The sequence below is a fragment of the Danio aesculapii genome, chromosome 25, assembly GCF_903798145.1.
Source record: "Danio aesculapii chromosome 25, fDanAes4.1, whole genome shotgun sequence".
NCBI lineage: Eukaryota > Metazoa > Chordata > Actinopteri > Cypriniformes > Danionidae > Danio > Danio aesculapii.
Window position 1 is genome coordinate 17,033,749 of NC_079459.1, and position 27,248 is coordinate 17,060,996.

The window sequence follows — 27,248 nt, forward strand, 5'->3', positions numbered from 1 at the left end:
TATAACGACTTAAAGCAAGGTTGTCCAAACTCAGTCTTTGAGGGCCAGTGTCATGTTGATTTTTCTACAAAGCCTTGTAAGAGCTTGATTAGCTATCCCAGGTGCATCTGATTGGGGTTGGAACTTAACTTTGCAGGACACCGACCCTCCAGGACCGAGTTTGGACACCCTTAACTTAAGGAGAAAAGAAAATGTTCCTGGGAGATTCTTCAAACCTAGATTGAAGGATTTTTTTTACGTAAAGAAAGCATTCATAACTCACCAACAGAGGACGTTCTGGGAACCTTTCATTTACTCATTCACTTTCTTTCAGCTTAGACTCTATTTCAGAGGTCGCCACAGAGAAATGAACCGCCAATTATTACAGCATATGTTTTATGCAGCGGATGCCCCCAGTACTGGGAAACACCCATACACAGGGGCGGATTTAGTGAATTTGGGGCCCTAGGCAACTCGAGCCATAGGGCCCAAGCCCTGAAATGTACCCTTTCTACTTTTATTTAATTTCTATTTATTTTGCTGCTTTTTTAAATTAATCTTCTTTTCTATGTTTTATCTTAATGCAATCTCTACATTTTAAAGGATTAGTTTTCTTAAAATAAATTTACAACAAAAATAGTAAAATATAAATTGTTTAGAAATTTGACTGCTGGACTGCTCCATGATTAGGGGTGGTGGATGTTTTATTATTATATAATATTGTTATTACATATCATTATGATAATAATATTATATTTTATTAAATATTATATATTTATGTAAAAAGTTCTCTCACTATACAAAATATGATAGAAAATGATGTTATATATAGTTTGTTATGTATACAATAATTATACATAGGTATATTTATTATATTGGTATAATTTATACTTCTAGATATTTATTGGGGGCCCCCAGATTTCCTGGGGCCCTAAGCGGCCACTTACCTCGCTTATTGGTTAAATCTGCCCCTGCCCACACACACACATACACACACTGCAGCTAATTTAAATTATTCACTTCACACATGTATTTGAACAGTGGGAACTTGGTGCACCCGGCGGAAACCCACATAAACACAGGGAGAACATGCAAACTCCAAACAGAGATGCAAACTGGCCCAGCCAGGACTTGAACCAGTGACCTTCTTGCTGTGAGGCGACAGTGCTAACCACTAAGCCCCCGTGCCACCATGTTCTGGAAACCAAAAGTGCTGATTGTCATAATTTTCACTTTTTAATCATAAATTCACATTTTATCTCATAATTAGGACTTTTGAAGTCACATATTAAACTTCGAGGATTCATGATATCAAATTAGCAAGTCATCATTTCAACTTTTTAAGTCATAAATTAAGTAAGTCATCATTTTGGCTGATTGTGTTTCTTGTATGTCAGAAAAATACATTTATTTTACAGATTTAGCTCGCATGAAAATGAAGCAGTTGTATAGTAAAAGAGTAGTTTTTGGTGCATCGTTTATAACCACAGAGAATGTGTGGTTACAGTGGTTTAACTATGTGCACGCTTCTGTTCTTTGGTAGTTAAACCAAGGTTAATTAAGTGTAGCTTTTTGTTTCACTTAACCATACATTATTTATAACACTGTACATTGGGAATGTGAAAAGATGTATGTGATAGTCTATTATTATCAACTATAGTATATTATTAGACATTTACTCTGGCCATTATAAGAATGTTTTGTGTCAAACCCGCATAACACGAGACATGAGTGCATATATTTTGACTCCCACCTTGAACTCATGAAGCTCCAGGTTTGGGAAAGCATCAACTCACCTTGTGCTGTAAAATTATACCGTGATGATGGACGGCAGCCCGGCTGCTTTGTAGACCCCACAATTATTATTGTTCGCGAGACTTCAAAAGACATGCCTGAGTGACGTCACCACAATATTATTACAGAGAGAGAGAGAGGGAAGGAGAGAGAGAGAGCCTATTATTCCTGACCTCGGACGATGAACAGAGTAGTTGTAGCAAAAGGAGCCTGAGAAACTATTTTGCATTGGTAAGTCGCGAACATGCTATCGTTGTTTGATAAATATGCTTGTTCACGATAAACGCTGACTATATTGCCAAATGAATCGATGTAGACTCGGTTATGGCTATAGTTTGCCTATTTGTGTTTAAAATTGTATTATTTGTAGCCTAAGTTTTATTGTTGTCGTATGTTACTGTTTTACAAGTGCTTCGTATATCGCGTAATGTTTAATAGTTTGATGTAGGCTATCATTTTACTTTTGTTTCTCGTCTATTCAGCAGCAACTTCATGTTTGTAGAAACTGATGATATTTAGGCCATGACGAGCAAATCAAATGACTGTATTTTAGTTAGCAAATGCGACAATACAAGTGAGATTAACATATATTGCGTTTGAATTGTTTGTTGGTTTGGTTTTACATATATCTCGCCTTGTGCTAAAATTCAAGGACCATGTTGGAAGTGTCCGGGACACTGGGAAAGACCGTGAATATGTGGATTTTACGCCATCTGCTGGTTCTTCTTATTCACCTGGTCCTCGGAAGCTTTGCGCAGCGATTCTCCAATGGCTATTATTATCAGGACATAGTTGGAAATGGAAACAGCAACGGCAATGGGGAGAGTATGTTCATTTACTTATGGGTTGCACTTTAAAACAAAGGTTTGTGGTAGAACCAAAAAGGAGCCTCCGCAGTGATGTCATAGGATATAGGCCTAAAATATTTTTGGTTCCAAAAGTTCCTAAAAAGATATTATTATTATTTTAAGAATAGGCCAATTTGTGGAATGGCCATGGATGTTAAAGTTTTTTCATGGAACCATTGAGTTCAATAAAGAATATTTTATAAAGAACTCTTATGTATCTTTATTTGGTTAAATATGGACCTGGATTTATTTGAATAGCCTAAAGGTATAGTCAACATTTGAAGTGGATCAAAAAACTTTTTCAAAATTGTGTTAAGACTTGAGAATGGGAGTTGTTCAATAGCTTTAGGACAACTTTGATAAAAGTTTTTGATCCGCTTTGTGTTGACCATATTCTACAAAAATGCATTACGTTTATTTCTGCTTTTTAAAAATCCGTTTTTTATCTAAAATTGTATTTTAATTAACTGAAAAATTATAATAAAATGAGAAATGAGTTTTAAAATGCAAACAAAGTTTCACATATTCATACATTCCTTTATTGTTTGTTTTAGTTTACTTACACAAGATCCGTCTTCATGTTGAATCTCCGGAGACTCTGGTGTCCGCTGTTCAGGGCAGTAACGTGACTCTGCCGTGTCATTACCGCTACGAGCCCGCGCTTAGTGCGCCCCGCAGGACGCGGGTCAAGTGGTTCTGGCAGCCCGTGAACGGTGAGGGTCAGGAGCATGACGTCATGGTTGCCATCGGCACACGTCACAGGAGTTACGGAGACTTCAAAGGACGCGTGCGGCTCCGCCGTAGCGCTCCGGGCGACGCGTCTCTCGTCATCAACCCGCTGCAGTCCGACGATACCGGCCGCTACCGGTGCGAAATTATAGATGGTCTGGAGGACGAGAGCGTCACCATGCAACTGAAGTTTCGAGGTCAGTCATAAAAAAACCTTATCGTTTTAAATTACCTTTACACTAAAACAGCCAGTAGCCTACAATTCTATAGATGCTAATATAGAGGCTATTATTGTTATTAATATTATTAATATTATTAATATTATTATTATTATTATTATTATTAGATACTCATATCAAGGTAATACTTAGTATAGTAACAAAAACATAAAATATAGAATTAGCACATCAAATAAAATATATATTTTTTGGGTTTTATTGATAACAATTTGGCCTACTAATTTGATTAAGTTATGAAATAATGTGTTAGTTTTTATAATACACACTATACACAGTTTATTTAGTTTAGTCATTTATTTAATTGTAAAATCATTATGTTTTAAATAATTAATTTAAAAGTAAAAATTTTTACACTTACACCTTACACACACACACACATATGTAAGTGTAAAATATTTTACTTGTTAGTAAATGAGTGACCACTTGAAAATTCTCAAATTTATTAGGGTTTGAGCAACTTTTTAATATTTGCTTTATTCTACAAAGGTCTGTCTTTCAAATTTCAAATAAAAATATTGTCATTTAGATCTTTCTCATCAAAAGATTACAGAATATAACAAACAGTTTTGCTCATATAGCCAACTATAAAACACAAATTTATAAAATGTTTGTTTTTAGATTAATTTATAGAAAATGTAACGGCCAAATTATTTATTGACTAGACCTACAAAATACTCTCAAAACAGAATAAACAACATCCGTCAATTTGTTCTCCACAGGTGTGGTGTTCCCCTATTACTCCTCCAGGGGGCGCTATCTGATGAACTATCACGAGGCTAAAGAAGCCTGTGAGAAGCAGGATGCACACCTGGCCACCTTTGAACAGCTGTTTGCTGCTTGGGAAGAAGGGCTGGACTGGTGTAACGCTGGATGGCTCACTGACGGGACGGCTCAGTATCCTGTCTCAGTGCCCCGAGAGGCCTGTGGAGGCACCAACATGGCCGCTGGTGTACGGAGCTATGGCATTCGAGACAAAGATCTGGACCGGTTTGATGCCTTCTGCTTCACTTCATCTATAAGAGGTAACATGTTTGTATATATTTATGCTGACAAGTGGAGATTCATTTAAGTTTTCCAGCTGTGGCTTCATGAATCTTTTCCTGGTAGATTCTCCTCAAGTTACTGTACATGTGGCTGTAATTTTCATCCTGAAAAACGTTTTTATTTTATGACTGTTTGTTGATGTTAAAAAGTTGGATGAACCTGCCAGCAAGGATTAATTATAAAAAATGGCTTTCATTCCCATTTGAATCAGTCATGCATATGTTTTAAAGCTGTTCGCCTTGATATGTCGTTGTATTTAGATTTAGTCTTGGATTGGTCTTTGATTCATTTTATTCATGAAGGATGAAGAAAAAAAGACAACGTTTTTTGTATTTTATATGATAAATGTTGTACTTTCAGACTTGAACAATTTAATGTGTTCTTAATAAAGAAATAATGAAATAAATTAAAGTAAATACAGTTTTACTGGTACTTCTGTATGATAACATATTACAGTTTACACATAAATATATAGCAGACCAAACACAGATGATAATAATAATATTAATAATAATAATATTAATAATAATAATAATAATAAATATTTATTTAGCAGCACACTGTAAAAAAATTATTGTAATTTAATTTTTTTTACCAGAATTTTACCGTACAAATTATGGTAGGAAAGTAAAAGAAATGCAAACATTGTACTGTAAACTACTGTATTTCATTCATTTATAGTCATAAACCAATGTTTTGATGTACTAACATTTACACAACTTCACTTTTTTACACAGACAAAAACACAACCATAAGCAAAATGAGAAAGTTATGATGAACCAAAGCTCATCATGAACACCTTTTCCCACAAGCAGAGAAGCATACTAATATAGAAGGTGCTCAGTGTCATTCACACAACTACTAAACACCATCATGACTCTAAAGTAATGCAATAACACGCAAGACTTTATAGTAATAGAATAAACATTATATATAAACTATTATACTCCAACAAACAAACATAAAAAGTGAAATTATGGTTAACCAATTCACCTTTTTCAATTCAATTCACCTTTATTTGTATAGCGCTTATACAATGTAGATTGTATCAAAGCAGCTTCACATAAAAGGTCACAGTAAATAGGAACAGTGTAGTTCAGTTTGTAATGTTTAAGTTCAGTTCAGTTGAGCTCAGTTCAGTGTGGTTTAATAATCACTACTGAGAGTCCAAACACTGAAGAGAAAATCCAACGATGCGCAGCTCTACAGATCCCGAACCATGCAAGCCAGTGGCGACAGCGGAGAGGGAAAAAAACTTCACTAATTGGCGAAAGTGTAGAAAAAAACCTTGAGAGAAACCAGACTCAGTTGGGCACGACCATTTTAATTTCTCCGCTGGCCAAACGTCTTGTGCAGAGCTGCAGTCTCAGCGGCGGATCTGCAGTCTAATTGCCATATATATATTTATATTTGCCATATATATATTTCCTTGCTCTGTTAAACATCATTTGGAATATATTTAAAAAAGAAAAAAACAATTCAAAGAGGGGCTAATAATTATGACTTCAACTATATATATATATATATAAAGAAAATGTACTGTTAATCAGGTTCCAGATCTTTATTGTAGCATCTTTACAGTTTTTTACAGTTGATCTTTTTACAGTAAACATCCTATTAGAAGGATTATCAGTGTTGGGCAAAAGCTACTTGAAAAATGTAGTGAGCTAAGCTATTAGCTACTCTACTTAAAATGTAGCTTAAATTCACTAAAAGCTACCCTTTGGCAAATATAGCAAGGTAAGCTAAAAGCCAAAAGTAGCTTAGCTACATCTAAGATATTTTTGCAATTTTCATTTTTAAATTGAAGCTACTTAAATCCAAGTCAGTCATATCTTAGTGATCAATAAAACCGTCAATGAAACATTTGAGGCATAACTGTTCAGTTTAATTATTTACTGAAAATAATATGCTGTACCAAACAGAAACAAATGATAGAATATAACAGCAAAAACAAAAAATCCAATAAAACCAGGTGTTACACATTTAAAATACTATAGTAATTTATATTAAAGGAAAATATTTAAGAATAAGCATTTTATTAAGCATTATATTATATTATATTATATTATATTATATTATATTATATTATATTATATTATATTATATTATATTAAGCATTAAATTATATTATATTATATTATATTATATTATATTATATTATATTATATTATATTATATTATATTATATTATAATATATTATATTAAGCATTAAATTATATTATATTATATTATATTATATTATATTATATTATATTATATTATATTATATTATATTATATTATATTATATTATATTATATTATATTATATTATATTATATTATATTATATGTGTTAGCTTAATTGGTTGGCGACATCACCGACCAGAGCGAGAGGTGGCAGTAATGCACCAAAAAGTTTGTTGTCGACCATCGTAAAACAGGAAGAATAAATCATAATTTTCGCCATCATATGGATTTACTTTCATTGGCTAGACACCGGCCTCACAGCTCTGTGAATATCTGTGCCCTCACTTATTTATTCGCAATTGGTAAATGTAGCTTGTGTGGACGCTACTGCGCTACTTTACTAAAAAAACAGCTTTCGCTACTGAAAAGCTATTTGATATACAAAGTAGCAACGCTACCGCCACGCTACTGAGAAATGCAGTTAAGCTAGTAGCGTCACTACTGGTAGCGATGCTACTGCCCAACACTGAGGATCATGAATCTTAAGGATCATGTGACACTGAATACCTGAGTTATTCTGAAAATTCATAATAAATCACAGAAACAAATAAATTCCTTTGCACTTATTGCATCTAAAAAACTCAAAAGAAATGCAGCATTCAGGAATGGTTTTTAAAAAAGTGCCTTCTCTGTCATGTTGCAGTCAAATAAAACTGCTGTCATGCCAACTTGTTACTGTAGCTGGCAGAGCTTTCCTCATTTCTGAGTTCTGATTGGTTTACAGCTTTGGAACTGACATCGATGAATAGTGCTGCTTGTAAAAGTTCCTTAATTTTGACACAGCATCCTAAAAATACAGCTCTCATCTGTAAAGGTGCAGCAAAAGCCCCAAGACATGAGTGTAACAGTCACACATGTCCATCAAGGGTATTTACAAATAAAAACAATGGAAAAATAGCACATTAAAATTGGCTGATCAATAGAGAATGCATCTTTCCATTCCAAGGTGCCATTCCAATGTAAATGTGCTTGATGGACATGCATGACTGTAACACTCAAGTAATGCAATAAACACTATATATATCATTACATGTGACGTAAAACTCTAATGTACATAGCTGATGAGAAAAAAGTACCGTAACGTCAGCAAACAGCATAAAAAGTGAAGTAACCAGTTTACCACTTCCAGCCTTCTTAACCAGTAATGTATGTATTCAAGTCACCAAACGTATCATGACAAGTCACCTTATATCTTTCTTCAACTTCAGGTGAGGTCTACTTTCTGCAACATCCCATCAAACTAAATTTCAGCGAGGCGGTGGAGGCCTGTCAGACTGACGGAGGTCATATTGCTAAAGTTGGCCAGTTATACGCCGCCTGGAGGTTTGTGGGATTGGATCAGTGTGACGCGGGCTGGTTGGCTGATGGTAGTGTACGTTACCCAATCGTTCACCCCAGGATGAACTGTGGTACATCAGAACCAGGAGTGCGCAGTTTTGGCTTTCCTCCCAAACATTTAAAACATGGCGTGTATTGCTACAAAGTCCACTGGTAAACTCTGTAATACATGTAATATGTATAAACACTTCTGTGAAATGGGACAGTTTAGTACTTTTTCTACACTACTGATATTCGAATCATAATATTGTGTTTGTTACTGTGTGTGTCTTTATTTGATATAGATGTGTATACATAGATGCCTCATTAGCGTCTTTTTAATGGAATGCTACATTAAACCATATGCCAATGGTCAAAGTCAGTCGGTAAACACTTTATAACACTTAATAAACAATGTACAAGACTTCAACAGATGATTTTAATAAACTATTATTAGCATACTAGAAAATGATACCATATTGTGTTACATATTTAAAGAACACTGTGGAATTTATAGGGATAGTTCTCCCAGAAGTGAACATTTGCTCATAATTTCTTCACACTCAAGTTGTTCTAAACTTTTAGTAATATGTTTAATCTGTTGAACACAAAGCAACATAGACTCATTCTGAAAACGTAGCAATACTGTATATACATTTCTGAAGATCAGGAATTATATCGCCAGAGGTACGTATAGCTGCATTTCGTCTTTAAAAATGAACACTACTGGGCTGTATGACTCCTTTTTCGAGTTTACTAGCTGACCACCTAGCTTCGTATTGACGGCTTTCCCCGCTATTACCAGTTTGTCCAGTTGCTCGGCACGTATGTCAGCGGACTTGAAATGCAGAGCGGAGATAACCACGCTGACGAGGTTCGAGTTCAGCAAAGAATGGCTCCAGAAAGCAGGTACGACGAAAACAGAAGCCAAAAAATAAAATAAGTAAATAACAGGGCGAGAATGTGGTAAAATCTGAAAATGTGGTAAAAATCAGGCTAGGGCTTTTGTTTTCCTGGATTGCTTTTGTCGGTTGGGTTTTGGGAAGTGAGTGGGCGGGTCAATTGGTGCTTTTTAAAACACTATTGGTTGGGTTTAGGGAAGGAGGAGGGTGGGTCAGTCGATCTGTTTTTCAGTCGACAGCAGCCTCTGGTGGATTTACGTGAGAACAGCAGGCACGAATGGAACTCGCAAGAGAAATTTGAAATCTCAAAAACTGCACACATCGGCCTCTGGTGGATTTGCGAAAACAAAAACTGCCAAAAAATGTAGCTCCTGGGACGTATTTGGTGCTCTCCTGACTTGTATATACAGTAGGGGTACATTTTCAGAATGAGCCTGGGTTAAGACAAGATTTTTTGAACAATGTTGGAGAGTGTAAGCAATGACATCCATATAGTAGAAACAAAAATACTATGTAAGTCAATGGCTACTGGTTTTCAACATTCTTCATAATACTGTATCTTCTTTTGTGTTTAGCAGAAGAAAGAAACTGGGTCAGCTATCCCTTTAAATGCAATTTTTACAACAACAGGCTGCACAATGTTGTGGCTTCTTTGAACACGCATTGATTTTTATTGTGAGTAGCAGCATGTTGACTGTTCTGAGATGGCCAATGTGTTGATGTGTTTGAGCTATCGAATGTGGCATCTATCTATAAATACATATCTATGTTTGCTTAATATGATATGTCCAGAAATTCTTCTAGAATGTTCTGTTGTTTGGCAAAATGACATTCCCAGTATTGATTTATGCCCAATCACAATTCTACCAGTTAGCCCTTCCCCTTACCCCTACCCCTCGTTTTGCGCGTTTAGGTGAAGGGGTGGGGTGTTCCAATTCTCTTTAGCTTGAAGGCGTAGGGCTAAGGGGAAGGGGTAGATAGCCCTTCAATCTGAGATTTTTCAGGACCACACTCAAAACCAAGGGGTAAGAAAATTTCCCAGAATAAGGAGACGCACAAATTAGTATTTTTTTGTCATTAATACGTATTTTTACAACAGACAAACATATATTTTAATATACTCATAACTGCATTCGCATTTTATCGTCATGCTTAAAAAAATAATGCAAAGATAAAAATTGATAAAATTATAAATAGCTAAATTTCGCTATCTATATTCCCTAATTAGGGAAGGGGTAGGGGTACAAAAATAGAATTGGGATTGGACCTTAATTATTTAAAATATTAAACATGAAGGTTAAAACTCACTTTGGTTTCATCCCTTATGAAAATGAATAACGTTTTATTATAGTAACTGTGCAGTAACAATGCTTTTGATTATTATTTGTATAATGAGTTTTATTACAAATATGGTTAAACTACGATTAGATTAATAATTTGTGGTTTAATTGCAAAAGCCATGCTTTTTGGTTTCTTTTGTAGTAAAACAATGGTTGATTTTCATAAGGGGCTATGATGGTGAATCGTGTTTTAGGACTAAATTGTAAATTTGGTGATGGGTCCGTCTTTAAAAACATTTATGATCCATTTGCTTGAATTATGTAGCATTTTAATGGATTAAAATCAGTTAATCAGTGACATCTACTGGTATCGCATTTATATGCATGACTTTTTACTATTATATGAGACATCGTCATAAAAAAAAACTCAATTTCCTGTTAAATAAATTCAATAAATATTTTTTTTTACCAACAGAAACTGTGTATGTGTATTTACTTTGAGACATTTCCAATATTGAATTTAAAAACTACTGTCTATTTTTATGCTATGGTAGCTACTTATTTTTTAGGTAGTACTTTACCTAGCAACTTTTCTATTGTTACAAATAAGTAGTATCACAATTACAGGTCCCCATATAAAAGTCAATGGTAAAAATAGAAAAACAAAAAAGTTCAATATTAACAGTTAGACAAACTAACAATAGAAAAATTACTAATCATTTAGTAGCTTATCTAAAGACTAAGCATAACACATATACATACAGGGGTAAGTTGGGGAAAGTTACTTTTGAACATTGCAATATTGAGTTACTCTCCAAAAAAATTTTGCTTAGTTACTTTTTAATGTAAAGTAATGCAGTAAGTTACTTTTAAATTGCTTTTGCATTACTTTTTTACATTAAGGGTTTTTCCCCTCATTTTTATTTTATAGAGAAGAAAGAATCCACTCTATAACCTCTGTTTTCCTTATTTAAAAAAAAACACACATAAAAAACTATAATTCAGGCTTCTGAGAACTTCCTGACCCCATAGCTATACAATCCTTAATGAAAGTTTAAAGTGTTTGCTAGTTTTTTGTGTGTGTTTTTTTTTTTTTTTTTTTTTTGTCTTATTGGTTACGTAAAATCACTGTCCATTGAGAAAATATCATTTTCCTCTTCTTAGATACATTGAAACGATGAAAATACTTCCATCACAGAGACTTAAGTTCCCGCGCGGAGCTCGTTCTAGTGATTGAGAGAGTTTGAGTCAAGGTGACAGTCGATTTGTATACGTGGTCAACAGATGGCGCGCTACTGTGGGTAAGCAAAGAGAATCACCAAGAGACAACACTCTAGTGCAATTTTGTAAACAACCACTAGATGGCGCGGCGGCCATTTTGGAATGAAAATTCCAATAGAACAACAGCTGTAAAAGTAAGTCTGTAAAATAAACTATTAAAAGTGCTGATGATTGTGATAGTAAGTGTTGTATTGTCGTCTTTCAGGTTGTCTCTCAGCTTTAATGGGCTTTTTAAATAAATAAATAAATAAAAAACAAAAACAAAGCAGCTGCTTGCCATTGCGACAGCAATAAGATCCATTGGACAGCCGACCGCTTTTATTTCAAAATGGCGGAATCCGGGACTGTTGCTGGGCGCTGCTGTTGCAATGGAACGTTCTATTGAGTGTCGCCTCTTGGTCATTCTAAGCTCTTTGGGGTAAGTCAGAGTTCCCGTATTAAAGCTAACACAACAAGTTTCAAAAACAAACGTAAGCTGTTTATTCTTTAAACTAGATTTGGTGTGTAGGCCTAATGATTATGCCACCCTTTCCACAGGATTTCATGATCCATTGGCGTCAAGGATGTGCCTTGTTTACACCAGCTTCCCAAACATGGATGGAAGGCGGGGGAGGAAAAGCACATGAAAAGCCAGCAGTGTTTTCTTAGTTTGCTTTTTCCACTTCGCTAAATGCATAAAGATGCTCAGTTTTAGGTAAGAGTGGGATATTCAAACACTTTTAGGTTTTCCTTTCCCCCTGAGAAAATGTTATGAAGTAGGTACTTTGTTTTTAGTTGTATAATTAAGTTTTTAGAAGTTAGTAATGTCCCCATGTCCCTTTTTGACCTGCCTCAACATTTGCAGCTATTTTAGAAAACACTTGACAATTCTGTTTCTCTGGGTTTACTGGATTTGTTAGGCATGGGTTTGAGTAACATATATTTATATTCAGTTTTCTATAATAGTGTAATAATGTTATTTGGTTTCTTTTTTTCTTCTTCAGAAAATAACAAATAGACAGAAGAATCAGGGTTAAAGTTATTCAACCAAATTTATGTTCATATTGATGTTGTGTGTGTTTTCTAAAATGATAAAAGCTAATCGTTCTGACTAAGCTGCATGATTACCATGAATAGTTTCCTTCTGTAACATTCGGAACTCAACAAAATTATCACTAAACTAGAACAATACCAGCATTGTGTGGAAAAGAAATGGTCTTTAAAGGAATTTAATAATGATATTAAGAAAACACCTTTATTCACACACATTTAGTCTGTTTATTTCAGGGGTACATGTATGAACTCAGCATCGAGCTGATGGTGACAGAGTGCAAAATGAATAAGAATGATTTGGCCAGAAACAGAGCAATTCTGTCAATCACATGCTGTTAGGGACATTTTGTGTATTGACTTATTAGGTAAAACATATATTTTCAGACCATGTAAAAACTCTTGTCTTGTGTTCTTGTGCACTCATTTACATATGGGTACAGACATATACAAAGTTTGGTAGGTACAAAATTCTAAAAGATATGTTTTGATATTGTTATGACTTCATTATGAAGGTCAAGTCGAATCACTTTGCCTTGTAAGTTAATAAATTAATAAAAAGAGAATAGATTGCACATGAAATAAATGCTACAGAATTACAGTGACAGTAAGGTCACGAATATAGTTTTGTCATTACAGCTACTGTATACTGGAAATTAAGTCTTTTTAATCTGAGTAAACACTTGCATACTATGCAAGTTGATCTAGAAAAAGCTGGGGAATTTGTCTTTCACAGTTTCACAGAAAGATACAACAAGACATTAAACTAGAGCAAACAACAAGACCAGTAAAAAAAGACATCTTAATTAAAGAATTTGAAATACTACAGTACTTAAGTGTAGTTGTGTCCAGCTGTGGTCATTAAAGCCTTTTGTCATGTTTATTTATTTATTTTTTTTTTTGGACTTTGTCCCAATTTGCATACTACATGTCCTAAATCAGGGGTGACCAACCCCGTTTCTATAGATCTACCTTCCTGCAGAATTCAGTTGCAACCCATATCAAACACACCCGCCTGTATTTGTCAAGTGATGTTCCGGTCCAAGTTAATTGGCTCAGGTGTGTTTGTCAAGGTAGGAGCTGACAAGTCTGTTTCTCAATTCCAAGAACGCAGAGAAGGGACTTGTGTTCTTGTGGAGACCGGTCTTGCCAGGTCACATCGGAAGAAGGAACTCGGGAGACCGCGAGGACAGAGAATGCGTCCTGTGAGAAATGAGATCCTGTTCTTTTTTCAAACATTACAGCACTGTAAAATTATTTAAACATTACAGCATTCATACAACGATTTATTGTTTTCCCTCGTTTCACAATGCATACTGTGCATAAAGACTTAATAAATATATGTTGCACATCACAAATAAAACAGAATTTAATACGGATTTCAGCAAATAAAAACCCTTAATGTGTGTATTCCTTTATAAAGATTTCCATGGTAATGTTTATATTCACTGTTTCATTTTGGGAAGCTCCTGAGACAAATAAGTTATATCTCTGAACTTTAATAATAAATCTATACAAAATGCTGCGCTTCCCACCTTCAGTCGCAACGACTTCTGAGACTTCTGGGGTGAGGTCGGTGATCAAGTCTGCATCAGTGCGTCCTCGATATCAAGAACACATCTGAGAACTTTCACGCGTCCTCCGTACTTGCGGTCTTGAGTATTGGAACTGAACTTCGGCGGATAATGATGACGTTACACAAGAACACGAGGACGCAAGACCGTTGAAGAACGCATACTGAGAAACAGCTGAAATCTGCAGGAAGGTAGATGTCCAGGAACAGGGTTGAGCACCCCCGTCCTAAATAGTAAAAGGATTGCATCCAAATCATAGTATTGTATGTTGAAAATTGTAAGCCAAACTTTACTGCTTCTGGCAGATTTCTTGCAGATCTTTGCATGCTTTTGGGCCAATATGACCTACAACCCTTTGTGTTTTCTTTTTTAAATCGTCTAAAAATAACAAGGAATGCAAGGCCAATGTTACCACATAAAAATGTATGAACCTAAAAGTTAAGCTAAAGTAAGCTTGGTCCTAATACATCCAAATGCAAACATTTACGACAATTCTAAGCAATAAAAATACCCCAGAGTACTCTACTGTGTGTACTCTACAAAAAAAAAAAAAAGAAAAAAAGCTGTTTTTATAACCAATAGCAAAAGTACAAAAACAGATCTATGCGCACTGGGAAGTGGCCTTTGAAAATTTTGGAGGCTCAGTCCAGAATTGCATACCTTTGTACTTTTGCTGCATTATCAATTCTATTGACACCATTCATAGGCAGAGTGTGATGTCATGTGATGATGCAATTGCCTATTAATTTACCTTTTGTTTCCAAAACATTCTTGGCAGCCCAGCAGACACGCAATGTCATAAGACGTTAATATTAGGTTATATTTAGAACACCAGTATCTAAGGACAATGTTATTTTGATGTCTAATAACAATGTGAAAGGACATTGACTTTGTTGATTTTAGGTTGTGTTGAAAAGCGACCTTAACCAACGTCATTTTGACGTCAAATACTGACATTTATTTGTCAGGTATGTCAACCAAAATCCAACATCTAATAGATGTCATAGTGGTAACGTCCACACAACATCAAGCTGTAACCTCATTAGACATTGATATTTTTACGGGTGCTTTCACACCTGCCTTATTTTGTTCGGTTGAATCGCACTATTCGTTTTCCCTTTCGGTGCGGTTCGTTTGGGCATGTGTGAATGCAGCAATCGTGCTCAAGTGCGCACCAAACGCGGACCAAAAAAGCGTACCGAGACCTACTTGAAGAGGTGGACGCTTTCAAACGAACCCTTGGACTAATCCAGCTGCTGTAGGCCGATGCACTGTGCATTATAGGGCGTGTAGGAAAAATATTTGTTGACAGCACTTTACCAACAGAGAGAGAGAGGGAATAACATTACCTAATGGATCGTTGGTAATATTTCCGCAAGATGACCATGTCGCAGTTCAGCAAAATTAATTCACGCCTCCTCCTGAAGTGACGTGCGATTCATTAAAACATTGTTTTCTAGCAGCCGCGCTTCATTCTCGAAATGGATAGTTTGTCTAAAGTGATGTAAACAAAGTATATGGTATACTATGAGCAGGGATACAATCAGTCAGCGCAGTCGTAGCTCCATGGTAAAAAAAGCGACATTTTGTGTCTGCCGGTTTGTTTACTTGCGGGAGTTCCATTGGCATTTTCCTGCACGTGAATTCTGACCAATTGATAAGAAGTTTAGGAAATATGTTCAATAACATCTGGCCAATGAGAGATGTGGACTTTGTCAGAGGACTGCATTTTGGTTCTTTTCATCTGGTTCGGACCAAAGCCAGCAGTGTGGTGTGAAAATGGCCCAAAGACGGCAGAAAATGCTACAATGTATCATTTATTGCCCTTGGTGCAGACCAAATGAGGGGAACTACAGATGTGAAAGCACCCTTAGTTGCGTTGGAAAGTAACTAAAATGCAGTGTCTGTCCGACGTTGCAGAACAATGCCAATCTGACGTCATGTTGACATCGAGTGCCTGCTGGGAGTATACAGTTTACTGTTCCAGATTAAGTATACCACTCCGAAAATGGACACTGATCAAAGTTTGTGCAAGTTTGCTGTATGCATGGACCATTCCAAAGTTCTTCAAAAATAATATAAGCCAGCTGAAAATTTTCCAGTGAAACATCACTTGTCAAAGTTGCGGTATCTTCAATTTTTGGAGGTAGCTTTAATAGTATAAATATTGTAAAACTTAACATTACCTAGTCTGTTAAATACTTCTAGCAATAATGTAGTTCAAAGATGACACAAGATCTTCAAGATGACAACCACCACAGATGTCTGTAGACTCAAATAATGCAGTGTGTTAAGGTTTTAAAGAAGTGACGTAGCATGCTGTGTTTTTCATCTAGTGCGCCTCACTGTTTATATTTTGTTACTATCAGATTGTTGAGCCAAGACAGATCTTGAAGGCAGCTTGTATAGAATGATGTCTTGATAACAGATAGATCACCAGAAATGCCCAAGCTGGCTTATCAAAAACCAGGAAGTGACCATGCTTATTGTTGGTGAGGTAATGTTTATACAAGTAAGCATTAGCATCACTTGGGAAACCTTTAAAAAATGTTTGCACTAATGCAGAATAATTTCCTTGAAAAATTCTTGATTTTTATTTTAAGGACTGAATGATATGTACATAATAATAGCTTAAATTGAAAACTCAAGGAGCACTCTGTGCAATTTTGTCTGTTCTTTATAGATCAGATAATTTCTGACTCAGCAGTTCTGTACAAAAATGGAGAAATACTATTCTTTTTAAATAAATTTAAATAAACCCAGATATCTATCTTTCTTCTCACCAAAACAGAGCTCTGAGCAGTAAACTTGTAAACCAATCAGCCAGGTGGACTACAGTGAAGTTTGTCATTATACATTAGGTTGTTCTCTTGAGGTTTTCTGTGTAAATAAGCCTTCTGTACAGATGATCTTTATTAATAATAGTCCTCTGGATGTTTTGAAGTGTGTGCTTTTGTTTACAGGACCTTCTTCCACGTCCGACTGTTGACTGCCTTGGGACGTATATTGAGGGATCTTTTCCTTAGCCTGTTGTTTTCTATGCCTGTTGAGGGAGGTAAAAACATTGACACAGCTTTTTAGATATTTGAAATGGAACTTCACACCACAAAGCATAACTTTAAGCACTGGTTTCCCAACGCACCCTGAACTACTCCAGCCATGACTCCTTCCAGTACTGGGAATTTTGGTCCTTCCAGTACTTGGTTACATTAAGTCACGACTCTCCTTAAACTTTGTAATTTAGTTTAGTGGGATAAATACTTACCCCTTATGCATTCCACTCTAGGCTTTTCCCACTGACCATCTGGTAAGCATCGCACCACAGAAAGGTGGCGCTGTGTAAACCCACTGTTACACTGGTACCGAATGAAAGAATTAACAGGGTAGCGATCTTTGCTGTTCCCAAGCATCCTGGCATTCTGTACCTCAGGAGGCGATGAACATGTGACTACAAGTGAAAAGGGTGAAACAAAATAGCAAAATCACTTAAGTAATGAAATAGTATTTTATTTGCTTTCACATCACCACTGACCATGTTTAATATGACTGACAAAGATAACTTTTGCTAGACTATAATAACAATAAAACATAATGATTATAATAATGACTTGGAATGTAGCTAGTTTGACAAATGTCTAACATAGCTAATCGAGTTGGCGGTGAAATTCTTGTCTATCACCTCCTCTTACCAGGTCCACTCTTGCAAGTAAAAGGAAGATGGTAGTTGCAAGGTACGTCATTCCACTGGCCATTCTCATGCCATATCATTACCACACAATCTTCTCCTGTGCTAAAGTAATTATCTGGCTGGTTGGGTCTCCAGTTTTCATATTCCTGTAAAAAAAGTAGCACTGGTTGAAACAGTTAGATAATTTAGATGCCTCGGGTCAAATATGTCACTTTGTTTGGAAAGAATGTCAGAAGAAGTTGGTCTCACCAAAGGACTTCCATCTGTCCAACGGAACTCATTTTGCACATCCATATCATTTAGTCCAATCCACTGATAATCTTGAGCTTGAGCTAGAGGGTACAGAAATGTACAAGCACTTTCATGTAGATCACAAAACAGGTATAAAATTGTATTAGAAATGACTTTCAACTCACTTTTTACAAACTCTTGTTCATGTTGGGAAGATATGCTAACTAGGTGAGAGTTTAGCTCTTGACAGTGTTGCTCAGCACTGGTCCAGGTCTCACGCTCATCAAAATGAATGTAACAGCTGCCCATAAACTCCATCCACCCTTCAGCACATCCCTGTACCACTGAAAACACAGAAGAGAAAGGTGATTTTTAAAGGGGTGACTTGCATCTCAATTCACACATTCCCTATGCATTTCACTGCTTCCTACACTCTGTATTTGTAAGGAAAATTTTGTTCCCATTAAATGTCGTAGTAAATAACCAACATATATTTACTCCAAAAGCTTATAATTTAATGTAATTAAATGCTTTTTGATTATACCCTCACTCATGCCTATAGGAAGTAGCAAGATTGTTAGACAAAGGAAATGAAGATGTGTGGTTTGAAAATCATGGCATATTTGAATGGTTAGCGTTTACTACTCTATCTGTGGCTTTTCACTTACACACTGAGCAGTTTTCTCCACTGAATCCTGAATGACACTGACAAAACGCAACTCCATCTTGTAAAGAGCATAAACCTTGACCACAGGGGTTTGGATCACAGGGGTCAGAAGGAGCTGCCAAAGATTAATTTTCAAATGTTTATATGTAGATTGTGTACAATGGTAAAATAATAAAAAGTAAGATATTTTAGTTGAGTTATTACCTTCGGTAACAGATGGATTCATTGTAGATTTTGGCATTTGTAGTGAAGCTGAAGATGGAGTGGTGAGTCTAGGGATGTTAGTTGGTGTGGTAATCAGAGGTGACTTAACAGTCACATCAAAAGCCTCCAAGGTGACACTAATTTTCTCATCTTTTTCTGGTAGGAGGTCATCTGTTTCATATGAAGTACTGTTTGAAACTGATATGGAATCTTCAGTATAATGTTCTGGAGTACTGCCCTCACCACTGATCTCTACCGATCCACGGCCCTGTTCTGTTCCAGCTGTGGGCCTAAATGTCAACTCAGTGACCTGATCATCTGTAAAAATAATCATCTCTCCATCTTGTCTCTGAATGTGTCCAGTCGCCTCACCTGAAGGATGACTGGGATAACCTGATGTTCCAGAAGCAGAGCCAGATTCTAAGCCAGAGGATGAGCTTGATTCTAAGCCAATGGCAGAGCTAGATCCAAATCCAGAAGCAGGGCTTGATCCAAATCCAGAGTCAGAGCTAGATTCAAATCCAGAGGCAAGGCCAGCTCCAAATCCAGAGGCAGAGCCAGATCCAAATCCAGAGGCAGAGCTAGATTCAAATCCAGAGACAAAGCCAGATCCAAATCCAGAGCCAGATCCAAAAGCAGAGGTAGAGCTTGATTCAAATCCAATGGCAGAGCCAGTTTCAAAGCCAGAACCAGATCCAGAGGCAGAGCTTGATTCAAATCCAATGGGAGAGCCAGTTTCAAAACCAGAACCAGATGTAAACCCACTAACAGCAGTGTAAAAGCCAGACAATTCCTGCTCTCCAGAGGCTCTTGCAGTAAGATCAATCATTTTTGTGTCTACAAATGACACACTGAAAAAGCCTGATCCACTTGATTCTTCACCACTGAAGAGCCCGCTTGTTCCTGAACCACTTATTCCACTGCCAAGTCCAGATGGAAGACCACTAGCCACTTCAAAGTGTCCAGACTCCTCTCCTGATTCTTGGTCCCCTGATTCTATTCCCAAAGTAATGATAAGACCGCTACCACTGCCGTCTTTAGCCTCTGAAGCACTACCGGAGGCAGAAGACCACATGAGTGCACCTGTACCTTCTTGGTACCTCACAAGGAAACCTGATCCATCACCACTTTGGCCAGAACCTGATGCGCTACCACTGGCTATGCCGCTTCCTGATATGTAACCGGAGCTAGAATCATGAACACCTGATGCCGAGCCTGAGGCTGAATCTGAATCTGACCCTGATCCAGATGTAGATCCAGATGCATATCCAGATCCAGATCCAGATCCAGACATGTCCACAAACAAGGGAGGGACAATTGGACGGACTGTAAGACAAATCATTTAAAGTTAGCACACCTAAATATGACAGTAATACTGTTTCAAGATTTGCAATATCAAGCAGAAGTATCAAATATTTGATACCAGGTCTCAGCAGCATTGTTATGTCTGTAATGTTAAGATCTTTTTCAATATTTGTAGCATTCAGCATATCTTCATCAAGCACCAAAGAGAGATTTGCTGAAAAACAAATAAGAATCTGAGATCAACACCTTGTCTTGCCTGTCATTGCAAACACGTACAAACATGTATTGAGCTGTTTTACCTTTAAAACAGTATGCATCATATCTAGAGTATGGATGTGGGGAGCCTGTTTGGTTTGGTTGGCCATAAATTGTCTGGACTCCAGTTTTGTTTCCACCACAATCGAAGTCTGGGCTATGGACAGGATAGCGGACACTGCGGTCAGCCAGCCATCCAGGGCTGCACTTGTGGAAACCCTGATTCCATGCTGCATAGAGTTCTCCAGTTGAGGCAAGAGTAGAACTCAGTTTTCTGCAATGGGCAACAGCTTCATAGTAGGTAAAGCCAGCTAGTGAGCTCGCATGGAAGATCTCTCCTAAGGGATACAGACCAAACAGTGATATCATAGATTAATGTGTTAATCATGTTGTCATGAATAGACTTTATAACTTGAAATAGTACTCACCCTTTATTTGGTCCATGTAACAGTACACATCATACCGTTCATGTGCAGGCCTAATATTGTAAGAGCGTACACCAGGGACATCCCCACGATCTCCAGAGCATTTCTTTCGAGGATGCACAATTGGATATCTAAACAAAGGAGGTGTCAATATGCATATATCGGAGCCCTGATTCCAGTTAATTCATCAGAGACACAAATATAAGGTCTGCACTTTGTAAAACTATGCTCACCTGACAGTTTGATCCTGTAGCCAACCTGCACTGCATTGATGAAGGCCAGCTTCATAAGCAGCCTGAAGGAGCTCAGGAGTGGCAATGACTGCTCCCAGCTTCTGACAAGCCTCTTGTGCTTCCTCAAAGGTGTAACCATAGCGTCTAGAGTCAGCACGATAGTGGAATACTACTCCCTTGATTTCTAAGGCAAGGAAAAATATGAGCAAATTTAATTAGGACCTTTTCAAGAGCCCCTCATCTGTGGACTTGACTGATTGCAACATGGTCATCTCAAGACACATTGGATTAAGTTAAGTCCACTTACTAGCAGTGACATTGACACTGGGAATTGCATGTTCCAAGGAAGGTGGAGCTGTGGCCTCATTGATGATGTCTTCTACATCAGTTATGTTGAGAGGTGGAGATAGTGGACTTTCTGTGCTTGTTGTGTTAAAGGGCTCATCTGTCAATAGTTGGCCACGGACCTCTCCTTCAGTGGTCACTTGTTCTGTATAATCTAAAGAGCTTGATGTGACTGTAGCCACTGTTAACACAGAATCGGTGGGAGTGTATATTTCTGGAAATGGTGTGGTCTTTATTAAGACCTTATCTCCTTTATCTGCAAAATAATTAACAGAGTGTGAGAACTGAGTTTTTTGAGCCATAAGAAGACATGGATATCATTGGATGCTCACGCTTCTAGTCTAGTCAATATCATAAAAAAGTTTCTGCTAGAAGGGATACAACTCCAACTGGAAGCTGACAAAAATTATTTATGTATCACAAATGAGGATATGTAAATTATTTAGCAAAAATATTTGACAAAAATCTAGAATATGAATTACATTCTCTGTGCTTACCTTCATAACAGATTGCATCATAGCGGGAGTCTGGGTATGGATAACCAGTCTGATTTGGAAACAGGTAAACTGTTCGCACTCCCAAAAGCCCCCCACCACATTGGGGTCTAGCTATGTTTATAGGGTACCGCACACTCCTGTCTGCTAGCCAGCCAGCGTTGCACACATCCATACCAGTCTTCCATGCTAGGTACAGCTGCCCTGTGGTAGCTAATTGAGCTCCCAACTTTGCACATTGGTCTTCAGCATCTGCAAATGTGAACTTTTCCACAGACATGGAGTAGAACACTCTGCCTAGGTGATGAGGAGAATCCATAAAGTAAAAACACAGCAGCAAAAATACACAAACAAGATACATTTAGGTTTGGAAATGCCTGAGGTACCTGACATTTTCTCTGCAAAACAGTACACATCATAGGTTTCATTGATGTCTCGGACTCCGTATGTTCGAACACCTGGGAAATTGTGTTTGTCTCCATAACAAGGCTCCCTCGGTTCATGGATAGGATATCTATGGAGAATTGCATGTAATGTTATTATAATTATGAGTTTGTGTCTTTAAAAAAGTTGAAGGGGCTTTTGATTATTTTACTTAAACCTTTTATTTTGAGCATATCAAACAGTTCATCACAATTGTCATTACCTCACGGTTTGGTCTGAAAGCCAGCCAGCATCACACTGATGGAATCCATCATCATAGGCAGCTTGCAACTGTGCTGGAGTTGCGATAACAGCACTGTTCTGAATGCAGGCTGCTTTTGCCATTTCAAAGGTTAATGTGTATCGGGTAGAAATTGCTCGGTAGTGAAATACAATACCTGTAAAGATTTGAGAAATTTAACTGACAATTTTCAGTTACTTATGTGTTCAATAAATGTGCTTTATTTGTAGTGCCTTACCTTGTACTTGCATTTCCACCGAATCATAGTTATCGTCAATTCCCTGCATGACCTCACACCGGTAGGTGCCAGAATCATGGGAACGGAGTTCTGAGATTTCAATGGTAGCATCACCTGGCACTATGGGGTAGTTTACGAGATGAACCCTGTCCAAGTACTCTGTCTCAACCTGGACCTGACCCTCAGTGGCAACCAGGATAAGAGATATTTTGCCCTTGTGGATGTGACTCCATTTAATACGCTGGGACAGTGGGGCATTGGTTGGGGAGGTCAAGGTGCCAGGGTTATGGAGGGTGATGTCCTGAAAGTAGCAAGGGATAACCATGCTCCCCCCAAGTAGGGGGCGCAGTGGCTGTTCCACAGGGATGCTCACACTGAGGGTGCTGTCTTGATCTGGACGACATATCTTAAACTAAGTTATTTTTCACTTAAAGCATTAAAAGTTTGCAATACAAAAATAACCAAATTTTTACCTACCAGCCATGTCTCCAAACAATATCATGCCAGAAATGCCATGGATGCATACATGCAGCAGCAGCCAAATCAAAGACATGTTTCACCTTAAGAAATATAGAAACAGAGTGTTTTACATTAATAATATAGCATCATGGAGATTTGACTAATGTTTGACAGTAAAGCATATAACAGAGCAGCCAGATCAGTACAGTAACAGAAGAGATGTAGGGCAGTGGTTCTCAAGCAAACCCCTGGTAGTTCACAATTTGATGTCTCCCTCCTCTGACACAACCATTTTTGGTCTTGGAGTCTCAACTAAGTTGATGAATTGAATCTGGTGTATTTTATTAAATGCGCACAATGTGCAGAGTTGGGGGTACTTCAGGACATAAACCAGGCACCACAGTTTTGGGGGACAATAGCTTAAATCAAAGATGTCACACTTCTTAGACGGCTGAAGCACTGCAGAATCAAGGACACTAACATGATTAGAACATGCTTTTTCTTCAAAGTGCCACTCAGAGGGCAATGTTCCCATCCCTGGTTAATTTCCTGCACTGCTTCACAAATAGCTGTACTGTAACTTTTCAATAAGCTCAAATTACCAAACTTGCCAGATCAGGATTGTTTTATTAAGGTTTATTCTAAAATCTGGAAGACTGTGGCCCTTCAGGGGCCAAGTTTGATACCTCTGCTTTGTGGGCAAATGAGGTGGAGAGATGTCCCAGAGGTAAATGAAGGACAGAATTATCCCTTTAAAAAGGGTCATGAAACCCTCTACTAATTTGAACGTCAGTTAACACTACATTAGCATCTGTAAACTTTAACTGTATGGAACAACTGGATAATTTTTATTTTTCCCCCTTAAGTATTATCTTCAAGCTTTAAAATATATATCATGTTGGAATCACTTGCGATGACACAACATAGGGCTGAGGATTTGATGGTGCGCCGGTGTATAATTATTATTCACGAGACTGGGTTTATTTATAGAGAGAACACTTTTTGAATTATTCTGTCAAGCTCTGAGACCACGCAGTTTTTAGGTGTTCATAATGGGTCACTCAACAGAGATGACTGTGATTGGCTTTAATGATGACCAGTTTACAAGAGCCCTTACAGGGACACTGGAGAAAGCTGCATCTGTCAGCTGAATGGTTAGCCTATGTCTCTGCTCATGGATCCTCTTGCTAACACGGCATTCAAAATCTGACAGACACAACTTTAAAATGCTCCAATGCCAGAGGAAATTAATGTCTCTTCAAAGTCTAAATCGGTGTCAAAATTGTAAAACAAGCCCTATTTAAATATGAAAATCTTGCATTTCCTCATGTTTTGCTTCAGATTTTTCATCAGCATGACAGATATCAGTTGAAAACACACCTGCTTGTTATATTTAAGCAATCCTGAGACACAGATTATGTATTTTTTTTTAGGTGTGCTGGATTAGGGATGGCGTAGAACTCAACAGGACCTTGGCTTCCCATGACTGGAGTTGCCCACTTTTGCCAAAAAAAATTTCTTTAATCCAATGTTCCTAGGGCACACTGACTGGACTGAGCAAATCACTCAAGCCATTCCAAAGGGAGTTTCTCCTTTTCTCCAAGTCTTTACTCCGCCTGACTGAGCTACTGTACTCCGGGTGGAAATTTGGAACCGATTTGAAACATGACGTCATTAATTCACTCACCCTTTTAAACGTTCACACGTACACTCTCTTTCTCCCCGTCTCTCTCTCTCTAAAGAAGAATAGTTCGCTCTTTGTGCCACAGGAAATGTTCTGGACTTGGTAAGTTGAATTTTAATCAGTGGCTACTGTGAAATCAAGTTGGATAGTAGCACAATATTTCTCTGTAATATTTATAAATGCTGAAGTTCAGTTCGATGATAAACAGTGCGACATTCACAACTTTTCCTAAATTTTTCCATCCTGGCTATTGCTCAGGTTTTCTGAATCAAGCTGTTTTAAATGCACTGAGTGACTGTAGGAGACCTCCATCCTGGCACGGCCCGTCAAGTAGCTTTTTATCTCACTCCCCTAATGCCTTACTTCTGTTTAACTGGTTTATATGCCAGCGGGACCAGAATTAAGTACAATAGACCACCTCCCATACAAGTAAATGAGCACTTATGCATAGACAAAAATGCATGTTGAAGATACTAAGGTTATTTTAAATAGATCCTCTGCCAACACACACACAAATAGGTTGTGTGTGGTGAGAAGCGCCACATTCAACATCTGCTCGATAGACGGAAATATGCTAACTCGGCTGTCTGAGATGACTTATTGCGGATCTCTTCTGTCAAGAAGGCCAGATTACTGTCTAGTCCTCAAGAATCCATTAGGGAATCAATTATTTTGACAACCGAAATTGCCTCTATCAAGTCACTGCATTTTATGAATACAGTATGATAAGAAAGCACGTCTTTGTGAAATAAACATATTTGACTACTCAAATGTCCAACTCAAATGTTTTTTTAGTAGATAAAATGCGACATCTACAGTTATATTCTGGTCTTGTCATGCAGGTGTGGAGAGAGGACTTCCACAGTATCTCCATTCAGCCAGTGTGGTATGTTCTCTTCCCATCAGGCACAGGCCAATAAGCAGAGCTCTGTTCCTGCTGTGGTCTGTGCTTTAGACTCAGGCCTGCATTAAAGCCAATGTAAATACTCTGCTCTATTCCACAGGAGGCCCTAAATCACCCAAACCCCCAGAGAGCCACGGGACCAGAACACTGTCCACATTCAAAACACACAGGTAAGCAAGTCTAGGAATCTTGTATGGGGAAAGTATGTTAATACACACATGAAATAGGTCACAACTCATAAACCATTTGACACAGCTTTTGTTGCATGCAAAATGATATAAGCAGAAACAATAACTAATATTCAAAATATTTGAATAACATTCAAGCCACATTGAAAGCCTTTCTTTTTACTGACTCAAACACAAAAAATGCCCCAAAGCCCTATATATCTGATTCAAGATTTGTTTTTCACATTTGTTTTTGGTTTGTTTTTCACATACGCACTTACTATATATACTATACTATATATATTGACCAGCAGTGAAATTTATGATGCAAAGAATGGTTTTCAAAGCAATCACAAAAATAAATAATTAAATAAATACATCAATTAAAAAATAAATCAATTATATATATATATATATATATAGACATTTTGTCCATGAAGTAATAATGTTTTATCAAATTTAAATATTTATATTAACTTATTTCTAAATTGTCTTACATAATTCTAACATTAATGAACGAAAAATACATAAACTTTACATATACAAAAAATAAAATAACTTGAGCTTTGTGAATATTAATTAATAAATATATTTTTTAAAAACTTACCAAACTAATATTGTTCCTTCTTTCTAGTCTTGTTCTTTGCAGTGTCGTTGTGTCTTTCATTAATCTTTCATTTGGGAAATGTCTAAATCCCGCAGTTTTTGGACTGCTTGCCTTCCCTGAGTGAGGCAGGAGCAGAAAGGGATCTAATTCAGATTGGGAACAAGTTTAGTGAAGTGAGTGGAAGAGAGAGAGCCAGGACAGAACATAGAGAGGCTGGGATATGGGAGTGGGGACTATTTAGTGCTCTTAAATGGCAGTTTGAATGTTCAAATCACAACTTTTAGAGAAAATGCTGCTGATTGGCTGCAGGGACTAATTGGCAATGGATTTATTTTGGGATCATTGTGGGATGTTGTCACAAAATGAAATGAAATACAGTTGAATTGAGAATTATTAGCACCCCTTTGAATTTCTTTTCTTTTTTAAATATTT

At 37.1% G+C, this 27,248-nt stretch overlaps 2 protein-coding genes across 2 annotated transcripts; one reads left to right on the plus strand and one right to left on the minus strand.

Annotated features, from left to right (window-relative positions):
• The first annotated feature begins 1,912 nt into the window (after window positions 1-1,912).
• On the plus strand, window positions 1,913-10,819 carry hapln3 (hyaluronan and proteoglycan link protein 3). Its single transcript, XM_056452144.1, has 5 exons — window positions 1,913-2,004; window positions 2,426-2,598; window positions 3,176-3,547; window positions 4,309-4,611; window positions 8,072-10,819. The coding sequence occupies exons 2-5, from the start codon at window positions 2,430-2,432 to the stop codon at window positions 8,356-8,358; spliced, it is 1,131 nt and encodes a 376-aa protein (XP_056308119.1). The 5' UTR covers window positions 1,913-2,004; window positions 2,426-2,429; the 3' UTR covers window positions 8,359-10,819.
• Window positions 10,820-16,905: 6,086 nt separating this feature from the next.
• Window positions 16,906-27,014, minus strand: acanb (aggrecan b). Its single transcript, XM_056451604.1, has 18 exons — window positions 26,817-27,014; window positions 23,473-23,555; window positions 22,996-23,388; window positions 22,740-22,914; window positions 22,480-22,607; window positions 22,097-22,390; window positions 21,562-21,855; window positions 21,255-21,438; window positions 21,025-21,152; window positions 20,641-20,934; window positions 20,460-20,555; window positions 19,037-20,362; window positions 18,834-18,947; window positions 18,351-18,509; window positions 18,184-18,266; window positions 17,936-18,080; window positions 17,512-17,694; window positions 16,906-17,289 (listed from the first exon to the last, which is right to left on the minus strand). Exons 2-18 carry the CDS (start codon window positions 23,546-23,548, stop codon window positions 17,204-17,206), a joined length of 4,158 nt encoding a protein of 1,385 aa, XP_056307579.1. The 5' UTR covers window positions 23,549-23,555; window positions 26,817-27,014; the 3' UTR covers window positions 16,906-17,203.
• Window positions 27,015-27,248: the final 234 nt, after the last annotated feature.

What these genes read in the sequence shown, in the direction of transcription:
- hapln3 (XM_056452144.1), top strand. Translation starts at nt 2,430, where the DNA reads ATGTTGGAAGTGTCCGGGACACTGGGAAAGACCGTGAATATGTGGATT. An exon ending in CATGCAACTGAAGTTTCGAG is followed by an intron (nt 3,548 to 4,308) that starts GTCAGTCATAAA and finishes TGTTCTCCACAG; the next exon opens with GTGTGGTGTTCCCCTATTAC. An exon ending in CTTCACTTCATCTATAAGAG is followed by an intron (nt 4,612 to 8,071) that starts GTAACATGTTTG and finishes CTTCAACTTCAG; the next exon opens with GTGAGGTCTACTTTCTGCAA.
- acanb (XM_056451604.1), bottom strand. Translation starts at nt 23,548, where the DNA reads ATGTCTTTGATTTGGCTGCTGCTGCATGTATGCATCCATGGCATTTCT. An exon ending in TGATGCATACTGTTTTAAAG is followed by an intron (nt 20,556 to 20,640) that starts GTAAAACAGCTC and finishes TTTGTTTTTCAG; the next exon opens with CAAATCTCTCTTTGGTGCTT. An exon ending in GGACAGATGGAAGTCCTTTG is followed by an intron (nt 18,081 to 18,183) that starts GTGAGACCAACT and finishes CTTTTTTTACAG; the next exon opens with GAATATGAAAACTGGAGACC.